The sequence below is a fragment of the Colossoma macropomum genome, unplaced genomic scaffold (assembly GCF_904425465.1).
Source record: "Colossoma macropomum unplaced genomic scaffold, Colossoma_macropomum, whole genome shotgun sequence".
Taxonomy (NCBI): Eukaryota; Metazoa; Chordata; class Actinopteri; order Characiformes; family Serrasalmidae; genus Colossoma; species Colossoma macropomum.
Genome location: NW_023494802.1, coordinates 9,259,618 through 9,276,429, shown reverse-complemented (window position 1 = coordinate 9,276,429; position 16,812 = coordinate 9,259,618). Strand labels below are relative to the sequence as shown.

General features: G+C 39.7%; 1 protein-coding gene across 2 annotated transcripts in view; it reads right to left on the bottom strand.

The window, feature by feature from the left end:
- Nucleotides 1-12,962, bottom strand: part of dvl1a (dishevelled segment polarity protein 1a) — a 47,304-nt gene extending 34,342 nt beyond the window's left edge. For both annotated transcript variants that reach the window (XM_036591952.1, XM_036591953.1), the window contains exons 1-2: nt 12,547-12,962; nt 723-792 (exon numbers count right to left, since the gene is read on the bottom strand). In XM_036591952.1, the coding sequence (XP_036447845.1) occupies nt 723-792; nt 12,547-12,716 (240 nt within the window). In that variant the 5' untranslated portion in view covers nt 12,717-12,962. The remainder of the gene's footprint in view (nt 1-722; nt 793-12,546) is intronic.
- Nucleotides 12,963-16,812: the final 3,850 nt, after the last annotated feature.

Genomic DNA, 16,812 nt, shown 5'->3' with positions numbered 1-16,812 from the left:
AATAGTCTTTTTTTTCTTTCAGATTAAAACCTGGTTATTTGGATAGCAAATAAAATTGCTGTATTTGTGTTGTAGATATTCCTGGTTCCTATCACAGCCAGTGCAAAGTAATCTGTGTTGACAAGTTTCTCTACAAGGAACCATTTCACATTAACCCACCGTAAATGACTTTCTTTACATCTCAGTGACTGAATTATGCAGAAATTGTGTAAAACTTGTAGAAATGTCCCTTTAAATAGTAAATAATATTCTGTAATTACTCAATTGTTTGTAACCTGTGAAGCTGCACAGTGCTGGCACAATATTAGAATCACTTTATGGATGTGTCCGCAACAAAACTGGTTTAAAGTGTTTGAAAACCTGGTGATTCCAAACTTTGGAACATTTGTAATATAAGTATGCACTTCCAATCGCATTGTGAAATCATTTAGCATGTGAAATATTTTTCAGCCTTTGTGGTGCAACCAGGCAGAATGTCATTCGGCCAGCATGTCAGTGCAGCTCTCTCCACCTGTGTGCTTCCACTGCAGCGAATCAAGCTGCTTTTTGCACTTTGTAGCTCAACACAGAGGCAGCACGGGTCAAGTGCAGCCAAGTGCCTGTGTATGAGAATGCGTGTGCGTTAGCACTAGGGTGGGGGTCAGTACTGAAACGTTACGCTGCGCTGTATGGAACGCCACACGTCTGTCACGAGGGGGCAGGACGCCGTCCGTCTCACTTACCCAGGACACCACTCTACCGTTGAAGCAGGGCAGCTTGGCATTGTCGTCAGATATCTCCTCTTTGACAACCCTGCATGGAGGACACACACACAGTTAGGGACCCCTTGAGAACCACACACCCTGCACTCCCTGCCTATGTTCACATCTATTTGTAAAAGCTGAGGCATAGTGAAAGCACGTCACGCTCAAACAGCGGAATTTTCCACTTAGCGTGCAACTGCTAGAAGTCTATGATGGGAATGCTGAACGACTCTGTTGTACTGAGCCCATTGAAAACTACTCCATCTTACAGACTGGCTTTATTAGCATTTAATGCTCATTCCAGTTTATCTACTAAAACTTCAGTTGTTGGAAGCCACACATGCTGCACCGCAGTAAAAAACGAGGGCAGTGCTAATGTTTCTCTCACTGTTTATGATACAGTGAGTGTTCACAAGTGAAAGAGAACGTGTTTATGCGTGTTTGTATTTGTACATTTTCAGGACAAAAATTTAAATTGTAAGACTACAAGAGAATAATAATGGTAACAAAACAGTCCTTGCTTTGTGAACTAAAAATGATTGGTCCTTTTTAGATACATACAGTTATATACATATACATAACTGTATGGTCTTGCATGGTTGTTAGTAAATTAATAAGTTACTAAATTTTTGAACTCCAGTTTTATAGATATACAATAAAGAGGAGGAAACAGCACCTATGTCAGCAGGGAACAGATTTTTTGGATTGGTTCTGTATAATAAAAAGTTTTCTAACTATGCGAATTCTGCAAAAAACTACAAATATTTTTTACACAACTCCGTCGCATACATATACTTACATATATGAAACATATATGGGACATATATATATATATGTATGACATCATATCCTGAGTAAGTATAAAAACAATCCTGTGTGTGTTAGAGAAAGAGAGAGAGAGCAGCGAGGGTGTCAGGACGGGGGTGGGGGGGTTATTAATAGAGTGATCGGGTGTGTTTGCATGGGTCCTTCAGTGTTCGTCCCAGGCTGTAAATTCCCTACAGAAATACCACACAGTTACCCTTTAACCCTCTGAGACACGGTTCAACAGTCACACACCTGCTAGCCTCCCGTCACTCTGTACAGGTCAGATCCACACACGCATGTTAACAGAGCACCACGGCAGATACAAATATTCAGCATAGAAGCAAAAAAACACTAACAAATAAACAAATGCAAACAACACACAACAAGAGGCTGCATGTGAAGCTTTCATGCATAGCGTCATGTCTCCAGAAATTCCATCAGATGCTAAAATTACAGCTCTTTCCTCTGAGCTCCTCCAGAACTTCCAGGTCACATGACCCAGGGGGGCTGTACTGCTGGGAGGTGCGCGAGCTGGGACTAGAAGACGACGATAACATGGATTTGTGGTAGGGGAAAAAAAAAACACAAGGGGTCTGCGGCCAGCTCCAGAGCTGTAAGCACCGCAGAGGAAGCTGGGCTGGAGCTCCAGTCGGGGGTAGGAAGTGTTTGTGTCCTCTCAAGAGAGCTCCATAATATACAGCCGCTCGTTGGGAAGCTCATGAGGGTGACCTCAAGGAAGTGTGGTCTGAGCAAACATGCACAGAAGAGGAAACGCCTTCAGACATATAGCCAAGTGCAGTACGCATTAGAATTTTGGGCCCTGATAATGAAAACAATCCTTTTTTCTTGTATTTAGCTACTATTTTTTTTTTAATTTTTAACATTTTTTCATGACCATTTTCATCCTCTCTTTATTCCTTTCAATAAAGGCCCAGCTGTTGGTAATGTGTTCAAAGTGAACAACAACAGGTGGCACTGTAATGAGGTACAGATTTATGAAATAACAATGAAAATAACAAGAAATGTTTGGGTTTAACTTGCTCACACAGCTATGACATATGAGGTGAGGTGTTTATTAGGGGTGCCGTAATGTCACCGCTGCCCTGTTGATGTTCTAGCTTCTCTGTTTCAGGGATTTCCTGTGATATGGGCCTCTCCAGCTGCGAGGCTGAACTAAAGCAGATGCTGGGCAACTCACACGGGATTCCCTCACCATCGGAAAACAAACAGACGCACCAGGTCCAGCCGCATGAACGCTTTGTTGATCGGTGCCACTGGAGAGCTGCTCTCTGCTTTTCAAAACTGTGCAGTGCTGCAGCTGTATTAACATCTTACTCACACCACCTGAGCTGTTAGGACAGGACTGAACTGTTTAACTCCTGTAGCAGAGGGGCTCTGACTGAGGCTGGGTATCAATGGTTGAAAATGTACCAATATCAATACCCTGACTTTCACACAGACTGCTGGACGATATTTGCAAGATGATCTCGGAATCGTATCGGTATCAGCAGATATTTGCTTTAAAGACAAATGTTGAAGCTTGATCGATATCTCAAACCAATATTTTGATGATGTATTTATTGTATTCCAGAAGAGCTGAATGTTTATTCCACACTGTGCTACTGCGTGTTATTAATTTTACTGTATTATACGGGCATATGAAGTCTGAGCACCTCTAGTCAAACGACATGTTTTGCTGATCTTATAAGTGTTTGCGAGTTCAGACCGTGCCTTCAACATGGTGGTGGTAGTATGAGGGAAGACCGATAGAGGGAGGGGGGACAACTCTGAGAACTCTGAGAGGACCAGATGAGGGAGGGAGGGGGGACAACTCTGAGAGGACCAGATCCCCTCACAGCTGTAATACAACTGCTGTAGGACAGAGGAACAGGGAGGAGACTGGGTGGCCCCGGGGATTGCAAACACTTCGTCACGGTAACGGAAAATGAGGATGTAAATTTATAGGGTGTTTTTAGGTGGTTAACTCATCCTCTACAAACTTAAATATGGAAATTTCTGCAAATTTTATGCAATTTCAGAAAATGTATGCAACTGTAGTTGAATGACAGTTTCACTGTGTAAAGCCAGCCTAAGAACTAAACATTACAAAATTAGGCGTGCAGCGTTACAGAATTGTGAACTGGGAAATTGGGATTATCTGGATTAGCATTGCAGAGAAATATAAGATTTACTTTTATAGGGTTACAAATGCAGTAAAATAAATAGAACACAGCCATCTTAGCATAGTAGACCAGCATTACCTAAACACTGCATTCTTCCAGAACGAAACAAATATTTAATCAAATACTAGTTTGGATTACTGTTCAAACTTAAACCTCTGTTTGATGCTGATATGATCTCATCATGTCTACCTACATCAAATAAGTTTTATAGCTTCTATGAAGCCAGTGGGACAGATTACTCCTGAAAATAAACTCCAGATGTCCTAAAATAAAACTAGACCTCAGTGACACATGAAAGCCAACTGAATATGTGGACTACACTGAAAATGTCATTTAAATGTCATTTAAAACACTAGATTCACTTTGTAGGTCACTGATCCACACACACTCTTCTAGAGGGACATGTGTTTGGGTGCCTGACACCGCTCTGGCTCTTCCGAGCTGCAGGTTTAGCAGGGTATTAACAGATTTCAGCGGATAATGACAGAAGATTTGCAGGAGATTGTTGTTTATTATACCAATGCTGAAACCTATAGCTGGGATATGTGTCAGTAGTGGAAGGATTAGTGGTGTTTATTTGTGCTGGGAGACAAAGTAAGGCTAGTTATGGTCTGATAAATGAGGGGGGCTCAGATGGAACGTAAAAGCATTCAATCACCACAGGCCACCAGTGCAGGCGTACTATTCTGTGAGTGGGTCCTCTCCAAGCGCATCATATCCATCAAACAAAAATAACAGACTCTGTGAGGTTAAGAGCATCGCAGCACAGCTCTTACGCAGTCATTAGTCAAAATGGATTTTTGCCAGCTACTTACAGCTCGCTTACAGACTTGGACAAGTCGATTTCTCTTTCATGTGTGTTTATGTGTTACACATTTACAGAAATCGATTTGAGATTTCACTGACATTAAAAAAACGACCACGGCTTATTACAGTAAATAAAGTCTGTCTGCAAGGCTGAGAGCATTGATGAAAACATCAGTACAAAGACGATGGACAAAAATCAGAAGCATTTTACATTGTTTTGCTAATTTTACACCAGAGCCCACATATATGGTACACTAGGGATGGACGATGATATGAATCATACTGGCATCAGCAAATATTTCTTTAAAAAAATGACTGGTATTGGATAGATGTCTAGATTTGAATATTTCCAAACAATATTTGATCATGTATTTATTATGCTCTGGAGGAGCTGGATATTTAGGTGATGGTGGACTACAATTCAAAAATAGATACATTTTCTTCACTTCACTGCTTCTGCAACCCTACAGAAATAAATATTATATTTCTCTATAGTGCTAAGACATAATTTTTACATTATACAAATATTTATGTATCAGTATCAGCAGATATATACATGAAAACTATTGGATACTGACATTAGCAACACAAAAATAACTGAAAAACAGCCAAGTCACTAAAATTATCAACATGGTAGACCTATTATTTCCATTTATCTGCAGTTCCAATGGATTTCCTCTCAGTGCTATCACTATCGATTATATTACTAATCCATTATTTGGATTATAACCAAGAAACCCAGTAAAAAAAAACTGACTAAACTGAATACTGACAAATGCACAGCCTTCAAAAACAGATGAGATAGAAGGCCTTAAAAGACTGAAGGCTACTAAAGATTTTAAAAACCATACAGAAAAAAAACATTTCGCATAAATGTATGTGTCAGTCAGGCTCTGTTTCACACTAGAAGAGAGACCTGTGGGAGAATTTATATTATGCAGTATCATAAGGCAAATAGCCATCTTATTACAGCTGATTCATCAAGGACACTGCCAGAAAAAGGGCCATATAGGTGGATTTTTGCCCCTTAAGGTACAAACAATGTGAATCTACCTTGACCAGCACAAAAAAACTTCTTGTGGGCCTTGAGTTCTACAGGTGCACAACATTTACTTTCCCGGGTGAAAGGTGCACATTTGAACCTGTTCTTATCTTACTTAAATTTTAACTTGTTGGTGTGGTGGGTACCCCCACCCTCCTAGCAGGGGACTGGAGTTTCACATTTATTTATTTACTTAGCTAATTTTTGGTCATTTCCAAAGCTTTTTTTAGTTCCCACTGTTATCTCAAAAAGACAGAAGTGCTTGTTAAAGGGATAACTGGCCTTTTCTTACCAGACATAAAAAACGTTTAATATCCATATAAGCTTGAACAAAAATATCTAAACTACAAGGCTACATCTCAATATTAAAGGAACAGCATTACAAGTTTGTTTACAATCAGATCTTGAGTTTCCTTAGGAAGTGTGGCTCTGACTTTCTGGCTGAAATAAGTTAGAGGGGATTTTCTAAAGTCAGTCACTCCCAGTGAACTGCAGAATCCAGGACTCTCTACAACTGAGCAGTGATGCAAATCAGAAGTTACATCCCTACAGATTGAGTTAATTGTTCGGCACGTATCGGCTGCTTGAATCCTGTGGGGAGAAGACGCTGCTGTGACTCGTGTTTCCTCCACAATGCTGAAGTTAGCTTCCTATTCGCCAGCTTCTTATTCAACTTTTACATTCCACCTTAAACAGAGTCTCAGTAACATGTAACTGCAACTTCATTTAAGGTGGAACAGAAAATTGTAATAAGAAAATAGTTCACTTTCTCTCGGCACCAATAACTGACATGTTTGGGTGATGTCTTCACAACTGAGTTTGACCTATTAGCAAAGGTATTTCATACTCTCGTTGAGCAATGTCAGCAATGTCACTTTGTAATCTGTCAATCTTCGCCATCACTATTCAATTCGATTCGATTCGATTCGATTCGATTCAATTCAATTCAATTCAATTCAATTCAATTTATTGTATCTGATTGAAAATCAAAGTGCTCCCAAACAGTAGTTAAGTATAAGAATGATTTCTCTTGTTCCAGGTTTCAACCTTGACATGGCTAATCAATCATCAAATGTAGGCTAACCAAACAAGTTTTTATTACTTTGGGAATATCATGGATTGTGTTAAACATAACTACAGAAAGCTTTTTATAGCATGAAACCTAACAGTATTCGGTTCACAGCATGTCTCGTCTTGCAACCCTCGTAAGGAAAAAAATGAATATCAACATGCATAATGTGACACCCCTAGTAAATACAGAAAACAGAATCAAAAGCTTGGAGTTAAGACAGGGATTATAGAGTATATTACATGTTATATATTACTGAAGACGTAGCCCTGAATGTACCACCCGAGACAGCATTCGCACCCTAAAACATACAGGTTTTTTCTCACAAAAACATGATTGTTTTTAATCGAGTAATCAAGGTTAATCGTGTCCTACTTCCTTTACATCTAGCCCCCAAACCTGAAACACGTCAGCAAACTAAATATCCATATCAACCCCGCTGACCCAGAGAGTTGGACTTTGACGGACAAAAACACAGTGTTTGTTCATGCACTCTGCACTGTGCATCCAAGGCTGAGAAAGACAACAAAATGAATGCTGGGAGTCGACCGCGCCACGATACCAGGAAAAGCCAGTTCCTCTCGTAAGGTCACGCTGAGATGCGGGTGTGTGACGTACACGCGTGTGTCATGTCTCTGATGTTTTAAAGGGCTCTGATGAAAGTCTAAGATCACCGACGTGCACCAAAAAACGTGAAGCATCAGCTATGGCGAATGAACCATGGCTGACTCTTAAATAGCACATAAACAAAGACGCCTCCAACACTCCCACTAGTACCCATGACCCAGATCATTTCACTCCCACAGCTCCACTGCACATGCAGGTCTTGTGTTTACGTGGGAGAGTGAGGACAAACTCAGCCATAACCATGGACACTGCAGTGGGCACTAATTCATCACCACTTTCTTAGAACTACTCCTACTTACTTTGTACAGAAATAAAACAGAGATAGTAAAACAAAGACCTGGTTATGTCAGCTACATTTGTGTGATCCGTAAAAGGATTAAATAGATGCAGATAAAAATTGCGCTAAATTAATAATATATCAGAAGGAATTATCTATATAATGTGTAATATATTTTTGTATAAACCTAATCTAGATGACTAACAAATTAACCATTAACTGACAATTACACAATTGTTTGACCAATGCTAGTGGTTAAAACATATATTTCAGTTCCAATACACAACAGTAGTTGAAGCGCACAGCTAAATATGGTGATTGCACAACTGTAGCCATGTATCACATCAAAAGCAAACATCTGCAAGCGACCAGACAGATAACTATATCATCCTTGTTTATATGTGATGGGCTGTGTGAGGAAATCCCACAAGTGTGCAAAATTATAGAGAAGGACGTGGTGGATCGTGGGAGCTACTAAGGTACGCTGAGCCAAAGCTGCTCCAGTCATGGCATTTACGTTCGTTTTAACATTAGCTAGTAATGAGTAGTAAATACAACTTTAGAACTTCATAATGTAGAACTTCCGGTGGCTTATCGATGTTTAGTCCAATTATTTTGGCATTTGTTTTAAATTTTGGTCATATAATCATTCAGTCATAGTTTCAGTCCCTCAGTTTAAACAAAACCAGGTTCTTGTGTAGGGTGGGCTTAATATGGTTTCAGGCATTTTATTTCACATACATGCTCAAGCCTGGCCACACTATGTTCCATGGGCTGTACAATAAACACTTTTTCTCAAATTTTTTGTGTTTTCCACACACAGCCTGTCTTTGCCCAAGAATACTGACGGCCAATCAAGGAAATTTTGTCCCATTTTCATAAATTCCAAAGAATGAGTAAACAGTGTCACCCTTTTTCCCTGTGGTCATTAACATGACTTTCTATTCCATTTTAATCACATCCATGAGGTGCTTCACATCTAAAAACAAAAAAACACATTTAATGCTCAGCATTTACTTATTTGGTACCTCATTTGAATACCCAAATATGTAAATGCTATGATGAATTTGGATACAGCCAATCAGAATTCAGAACCAGAAGTGTATGTTTTATCATTGATGGGTCACTTTCTTGATTTTAGGGAAGCCGGTAATGATTAACCACCAACTAATGAAAAAACACTGCTGAATTTGCAACATTTGCAGCGAATTGTAGTTTTGTTGAGGGAAATCATATCATACACACAAACGTGTTTATTGCTCTAATTTAGACATAACTAAAATATTGCTATTCAGGCCGGACACAATAATGCAACAAAATTGTTCAGCATTCATTCACCATAACAATTCACTAAAAAATCTACCTTACCCAACTTCCTCCTTCCCCTAAATTACATGTTTGGTGTCTGAAGTTTGCTTCTTTAGTTTTGCACTGAAGCTGCAAGGCAAATGTAGCTAACCAGTAATGGAAATGTTAGGCAAAACTTCAGACACCAAACATTTCTTGGCTGATCTCCTGTCTTTGAGGTAAGAGGAAAGTAATGCAAAGTCGATTTTTCTGTGAACCATTACTTCAAGAAAATCTCCAAGTTTAAGGATCAAAAAGATGCCATTAAATAGACAAACAACTCCTTTGAGGGAGTTTCGTACACACGCTTAACTGTGGGTAAACCTGTGCCTGGAAAAAATGGAGAAAACATGTTGAATAGGCCGTCCAACTATTCAGGGGCTTTTTCCCAATACAAACGCACTAATTCAAAGAGACTGTTCCTTCTAAAAGCTCTTAGCAGTCCACCCGCAACATATTTATCATCATCCATCTCCTGAGTAGCTACACTCTCACTTAATGAGTCTTTAACAGGCAGCATAAAATGACTAATAGCCTGGCAAACTTATTACCGAGGCTGAATAACGCATGCTTCAGCCTTTTACTGAAACATAAAGGCCAGCATTATCTAAGTGATTTAGCCCTGGTGAACAGGGGCTTCTTTATGTTTTAATACACAGATCAGCCCGAAGGTTAAAACCACCTCCTCGTTTCCTCACTCATTGTCCATTTTATCAGCTCCACTTACCATTTAGGTGCACTTTGTAGTTCTACAACTACAGACTGTAGTTCATCTGTTTATCTGCATACTTTGTTAGCCCCCTTTACCCTGTTCTTCAATGGTCAAGACCCCCACAGGACCACCACAGAGCAGGTATTATTTGGGTAGTGGATCATTCTCAGCACTGCCTTGACACTGATATGGTGGTGGTGGTGTGTTAGTGTGTGTTGTGCTGGTATGAGTGGATCAGACACAGCAGTGTTGAATACCTCAGAGCCACTGCTGGACTAAGTATAGTCCATCACCCAAAAATATCCAGCCAACAGCATTCTGTGACCACTGATGAAGGACTAGAGGATGACCAACACAAACTGTGCATGAACCAATGAGCAGTAATCTCTGATTTTACATCTACCACCACCATGTCAGTGTCACTGCAGTGCTGTGAATGATCCACCATCCAGATAATACCTGCACTGTGGTGGTCCTGTGAGGGTCCTGACCATTGAAGAACAGGGTAAAAGAGGGCTAACATAGTACACAGGGAAACAGATGGACTACAGTCTGTAACTGCACCTATATGGTAAGTGGAGCTAATAAAATGGACAACGAGTGTAAAAAAAGGGAAGTGGTTTTAACGTGATGGCTGATCGGTGTATCTCCACTCTGTATGTGATGAAACCCAACATTAACTGACCGCATCCAGCCATGGCTGCTGTTACAATTGTAGACAGTGGCAAAACAAAACGATCCCCAAATTAAACCAAACCAGCAACCACAGCCTGCTTACAGTGATCAGTATAATGACCTGTATGGACTGTCCAGGAGAAGGCGGCCAACAAGGATTCTCTATGAACAGGCTACATAGATCTGGGTATGAGGTTGTGCTACATTAATAGCCCTCATGTTGGCCAGGAACAATGCTAGCTCAGGTCTCATATTACACCTCTCTTTGACATTTTCATAAAAACGTAACATGATGAAAAGATAATATACAGCATTACTAAAAGATCACTAAGAACACTGAAGCCTTCTATAAGATCTGCAGTGATGCTGTAAATAACTATAACATTACTAAAGTGTTGTGTAATACGTCTGTAATTATCTATAATAGTTCAGTCTCCATGTGACACTCCTGTAGTACTATAGCAATCTTGTGGTTGTAGTCTATAGCAAACTGTAGTAATTATCCAAATTATTATAGGATCATATACAAAATCTTGTAATATTACAGCCTTTACATGAGATCAGTACCACACTGACAAATTTTAAAATTAAGAAAGAAGAATGAAATCACACTTTTTTATGTCTTCCATTGTTTCAATGACATACTGCTCTTAAAACATATTTGCCCACCTCAGTAAGCATTTTTTTTGCAGCAAATAACACAGAAAAGCACTCAGAGCCATGAAGCTCAGAGCTATGAAAAGTGCTCTATAAATGCAGCTGCTATTAAGTACAATCTCATCACAATGAACCTGTGACGGAGAGGAATGTGACAGGGTGAGTTATTTCATGCAAAACTGACTGCCACACTCCTTTTAATCCCTTCTCACACCAGTTAGACCGTCTAACATCACTTTTTCAACAGTAAATTACGTGACGTTATTGTGAATACTGCACAATATTTCATAAACATTGTTTACTCTGTCTAATTTTTGTGACGGAGTGGATATGTTACACTTCATGCACCCTGTTAAGGATGAAGGGAACAACAAAGTGTCAATGTTGGAAAAAAAATTACCAGCTTTTCAATTTCACAACCTCAAATGGCTTAAATGATGTCACTCCCTCTCATCATGTCACTTGACGTGACGAGTGTACTATTATTTTTATAGCTAAATAGGTTGGTGCAATTTTTCTATTAAAATTAATGCTTTTATATTCAATGAATATATGTTGTGTTAGTGTGGAAACAGATACAGATCTGAGCATGGCAAAAGTATGATGATAATACAGCTTTTATATAGTAAAGTTTCAGATGGAAATTCAATGTGAACACATAAAAATTAAAAATGCCTGTAGTCCTGATGTAGATATACTAGAACAGGACTGGACAAATGACATGTCTTGTTGATTTTAGAGGTGAAAATAAGTTAACACATCCTCTACAGGAAGCTAACTTAATTGCAGCATTTTTCTGCTATTTTTTGGTAAGAATTCTTATTATTAATTAATTTTAGTTCTGCGAGTAATTTTATTTATATGCTGAGTTCAACATATTGGAAAAAGAATAGAACATAAAATATAAAATGTGCCAAAACTTTTGCACAGGCCATTTTATTTCATGGTTTATTTTTCCCCAGTATGTTAAATTCAGCAGATAACATTATTTTCACCAGACATAGATATATATATATATATATATATATATATATATATATATACACCCTATACCCTATGCTATGAACTTTAAACAAACATACTTAAGCTTGAAAAACACTTCTTATCGGATTTTAGTCTCATCACTTGCTGTGGACTCAAATGCCACTCTTGCCACGGAGTGACAGCTCTTGTTTCAGTAGGGGAAACTTTAGGGCGCCTGAAGAGACACTTCTGATCACAGCACACTGAACCAGGAATCAGGAATAGGAACCAGCCACCATATTTGTGCCAGCAGACAATCTGTGCTGTGACTGGAATGACAAATCGAGCCCTGTTGTGGTCCATGTGGCTGCTGACCACACTGAACAAGGACTAGCCCCACACTGCCCAAACAGGCTTTCCGGGCTTTCTAGAAAGCAGGTGCCAACCCCCATACACCACAGCGATAATCAGACTGATAACCGAGCCAGCCTTCGGAGTCTTTATGCTCAATCCTGGAGCACATATGGGCTCAGCTAGCACAAGTGCAGTGATCTGGGTGCGCTCACTTGCCTGAATAAGCGCACATACCCTGTAAGCTGCTGTGTTACTGTGATACAGTCGAATTCCTCAGGCTTACCCAAAATCCTGATCCATGGACTTGAAGAAGAATTTGTAGCTGTTGACCGGACGGTTGCTGAGGACATTCTTAAAATCGGCGAGAGTGACTTTGTCCGGAGAAACGGTCAGTTTCACTAAATACGGAGTTTCCTCTTCATCGATGTGATAGATTATTTTTGTCTCCGCCATGAGTAAAGCTAGATGGGCAGGACAGTCATTGACAACGACACCACGGAGGGCTTACAGCAGCGAAAACACAACACATACGACTGTAGAGCACGGCTAAGAAGAGGACACGGTGCTGTCCGAAGACATGGCTATCTGTCTGTTTCATGTAGGAAAGCAGATAACCTCGCCTTTGGCGGAGCGCGCGGTCGCAGACATAATCGATCCCGGTCCGGCGTCGCTCAGTCTCCCAGTGCGGTAGCTCCGATCGCCTGGAAAACAGGAAGGCGGTAGGGTTTTTTTTCCCACCTGTATTCCTGAAAGTCCCGCCTCCCACGATGCGATTGGCTAGTCGAGCCGCTTTTCCTGCGCTATGATTGGTTAGTAGTTCATACTGATAAGCACTTCGCCTATCGCGCTTCACATGTCAGTCACATTAGGCCAAATTAGAGAGAGGAAATGATCTTATTGTATGTATTGTGTGGTTTCACTGAATTAACAAATATTATGTTTCACTTGGTAAATAAAACACTATTAAGGTGCATATTGTGATTCTCATTACCTTCTATTTAAAGGAGGGATGACTGATTACTGATTACTATGAACTATTCTCTTGATATCTTCCCGTATATATGTATATACACATGTACATGTGTATTTACACACATACATACACACATGTATACATATATATATATGTACACGTGTTCTAACTGTTGAACTCACGAGTGTTATACATAATACTAACATATAACATATAACAACATATACAAAGCTGAACAGTGTTACACGTATTAGCCATTGTCATTGTTAATGAGAAACTGTTAGTATTTACAGTAGCAACTTTTAGATAAGAAAAAGGCACCACCAGTGTTTACAAATATATAGCCAATTATCACTTATTCTGTAATTTAGAAACATGTCTGCGTCCTGCTTCATCAAACTACCAGATATTTATAGTCATTATTGAAATAAAACATATCCTGTGGGCGGACTCACTGCTTGTGAGGCTGGTCTACTAGCCAATCCTAGCGCAGCGGGCGGGGTTTGTCGGAAAACAGGTATGAAAAATGATACAATAACGCCCACGAGATTAGAGTTTAGGAGAGTTCTCGTGACAGATTTTCCGAAGGAGTGTGCTGCCCTCTAGTGGCCGTAGAAAGACAATCCCCATCTTAAACTGAGCTAGTCCAGACTAAAGGTCAAAAATGGCATAAATAAATAAATAAATTTGTAACGGTACAGTTCAGAATTCATCCTGCTGCTGCCACCGTGTTTCACAAATGAGGTGATGCGCTTTCCCTACACACTTTTCTTATTCCGTCGCTCTGGCACAGGTTACCTGTCATCTAATCTGTCACCTGAAGTCTATCTGGAGGAAACTGTGAGCTGACCTTTTCTTATTCTTGAGGTTTTCAGTAGTTTGCAGTGGTTTGCAGTAAGCCCTCTGAGGTCATACTCATGTATTCTTCTTCTTATGGTATTTGAGCCTGGCTAGTGTTTCTGACCTCATCAGCAGTTTTTCATCAGTGTAAGTTTTCTTAACTCATCCACTACAATAGTGTCATTGCTAAGCTAAGTGTTCTTAATGTTTGTTAAAGATTTATCCTGATTTTCAGTGTCATGTTGGCCTACTTTACTTCTCCCCAACACTTCTTTGACCTTCATGTTGAGAGGAAAAATGCAACACTCTCTAGATCCAAATGCCACATTTAGATTCATCCCTTGATCTTCTGTTAGCTTTCTTATGCATGGACAAATGATACAATGACGCAGAGCTGACCAAGAAATAACTGAGCAGCACATTGTCCAAGCTGCCAAATGTTATTTTGCTGGCAAGTAAACAGTAATCGTGCATTAAAATGTGCAGAAATGTGTTCTTTGTGGTGACTTATTTTCACTTAGAAAATAAACAATACATGTAGTTTGACCAGGGGCGCAAAAACTTTTGCATGCGAGAAGGCAGAGCTATTTCTGAATGTTTAGGGGCTTTAAGTGGCATTCAACCCCCTCACCCACACCAAGTATGAAAAAAGAAGAACAAAATTAAATAAATGAAATTAAAGGAAAAATGCCTGTAAATAAATAAATAAATACATAAATAAATGCAAGATATAAATGACAGAAACAGCCCTGGAACATGGCTAAACAAAGTCAATCATTTATGACACATTCTGCTTTACAACATGAACAAAAAACAGTGCTGAGGTGTGTAATATATCTTATCTGTAGACCCACACTCAACTATGTGAAAGCTCTACTTACATCTCTTCTAAGATCACCACTATTAGAGTGTAACTGCAGTGTTTTAAAATCCCTGAATGTATGTAGTGTATTATAACTGCAGTACAGCACGATCCCCCTTCTGCAAGTATGTCTTTACTTAATAACGATGTGCATGTAATACCCACCTTTCAGCGGCTGCTGGATCATATATCATTACCTTTAGGCACAATGTTGTAATTAGTACTTATAAAGAGTTCACAGTAGCTGCTCACTGCTGTGAATTTGCTGCCATGTTCCTGAAACAGGACCTTTGTGAAACTTTTGAAGTTGTGTTTTGGTGTCAGGTCTGTGTTGTAACAGCAGAGGGCAGCTCTTCACTATTCTAATAGTGATAACATCTCACACACTGAGGCTTTTGCAGTCGAGAAAAGAGACGAAATGCACTGATGTTTAAACGGATCAGAGACTGAGAGGTACACTAAAAGGGAGGATCAGGTGAGGAGAAACAGATTTATAGTGTCTTTAGAATAACTGATATGCCTGGACAGACTGGAACATCTTCATTTACAGATTATGCCTTATTTGCTTATAAGTCTTCTTGATTCTGAAAGATTACAGCCGTATGCAAACGTTTAGGCAGCCCTGGTCAAATTATATTTAAATGCATAATTACTGTTTGTTTGCTGAATAAAACCAAATGGGAAAAATAATAAAATGCGGCCTATGCAAAAGTGCAAATGTTAACACATTTTTATCTGTATACATGCATACATACACTATATGGACAAAAGTATTGGGACACCCCTCCTGATTATTGAGTTTACGTGTTTCAGCCGTACTCACTGCTAACAGGTGGATAAAATTAAACACATAGCCTTACGGTCTCAATAGACAAACACTGGCAGTAGAATGGGTCACTGATGAGTTCAGTGACTTGGCAGTGTCATAGGATGCCACAAGTCCGTTTGTGAAATTACTGTCCTGCTAGATCTGCCCTGGTCAACTGTAAGTGCTATTATTGTGAAACGGAAGCACCTAGAGCAACAACATCTCAGCCACGAAGTGGTAGACTATGCAAACTCACAGAGTGGGGCCATTAAATGCTGATTGACAAGTCTGGGTTTGGGGTATGTCAGGAGAACACTACCTGCCTAACTGCATTGTGCCAATTTTAGAGTTTGGTGGAGGATTTGTAATGCCATGGGGCTGTTTTTCAGGGGTTGGCCTAGGTCCCTTAGTTCCAATTTTAATGCTTCAGCAGACCAAGACATTTTGGACAATTGTGTGCTTCCAACTTCGTGGAAACAGTTTGGGGAAGGCCCTTTTCTGTTCCAGTATGACTGTGTCCCAGTACACAAAGCAAGGTCCATTAAGGCATGGTTTGGATGAGTTTGGTGCAGAAAGACTTGATTGGCCTGCACAGCGCCCTGACCCCAACCCCATCCAACACCTCTGGGATAAACTAGAATGCAGATTGCAAGCCAGGTGCTCTCGTCCAACATCAGTGTCTGACCTCAAAATTGCTCTTCTGGAAGAATGGGCAAAGATTCCCACAGACACACTCCAAATTTTGTAGAAAGCTTCCCAGAAGAATGGAATATTAATATTAAAATCCTATGGATTTAGAATGGGATGTCATAAAAGCTCTTGTAGGTGTAATGTGTAGGTGTCCCAATACTTTTGTTCTTACAGTGTATATATATTTAGATATAGCAGCAAAAAAATGTGCACTAAAAAAAGAAAATGCTGTATTTAAGTGTGTTCCCTGTAGAGGATGTACTGTCTGTTTTCAAACATCAACAGAATATGTAATTTGACTTCTGCATATGACTGTATGTAACTGTACTCAAATGACTGTCCATGACTTTTCGTTTAGTCTATTGCTTTCCATTCG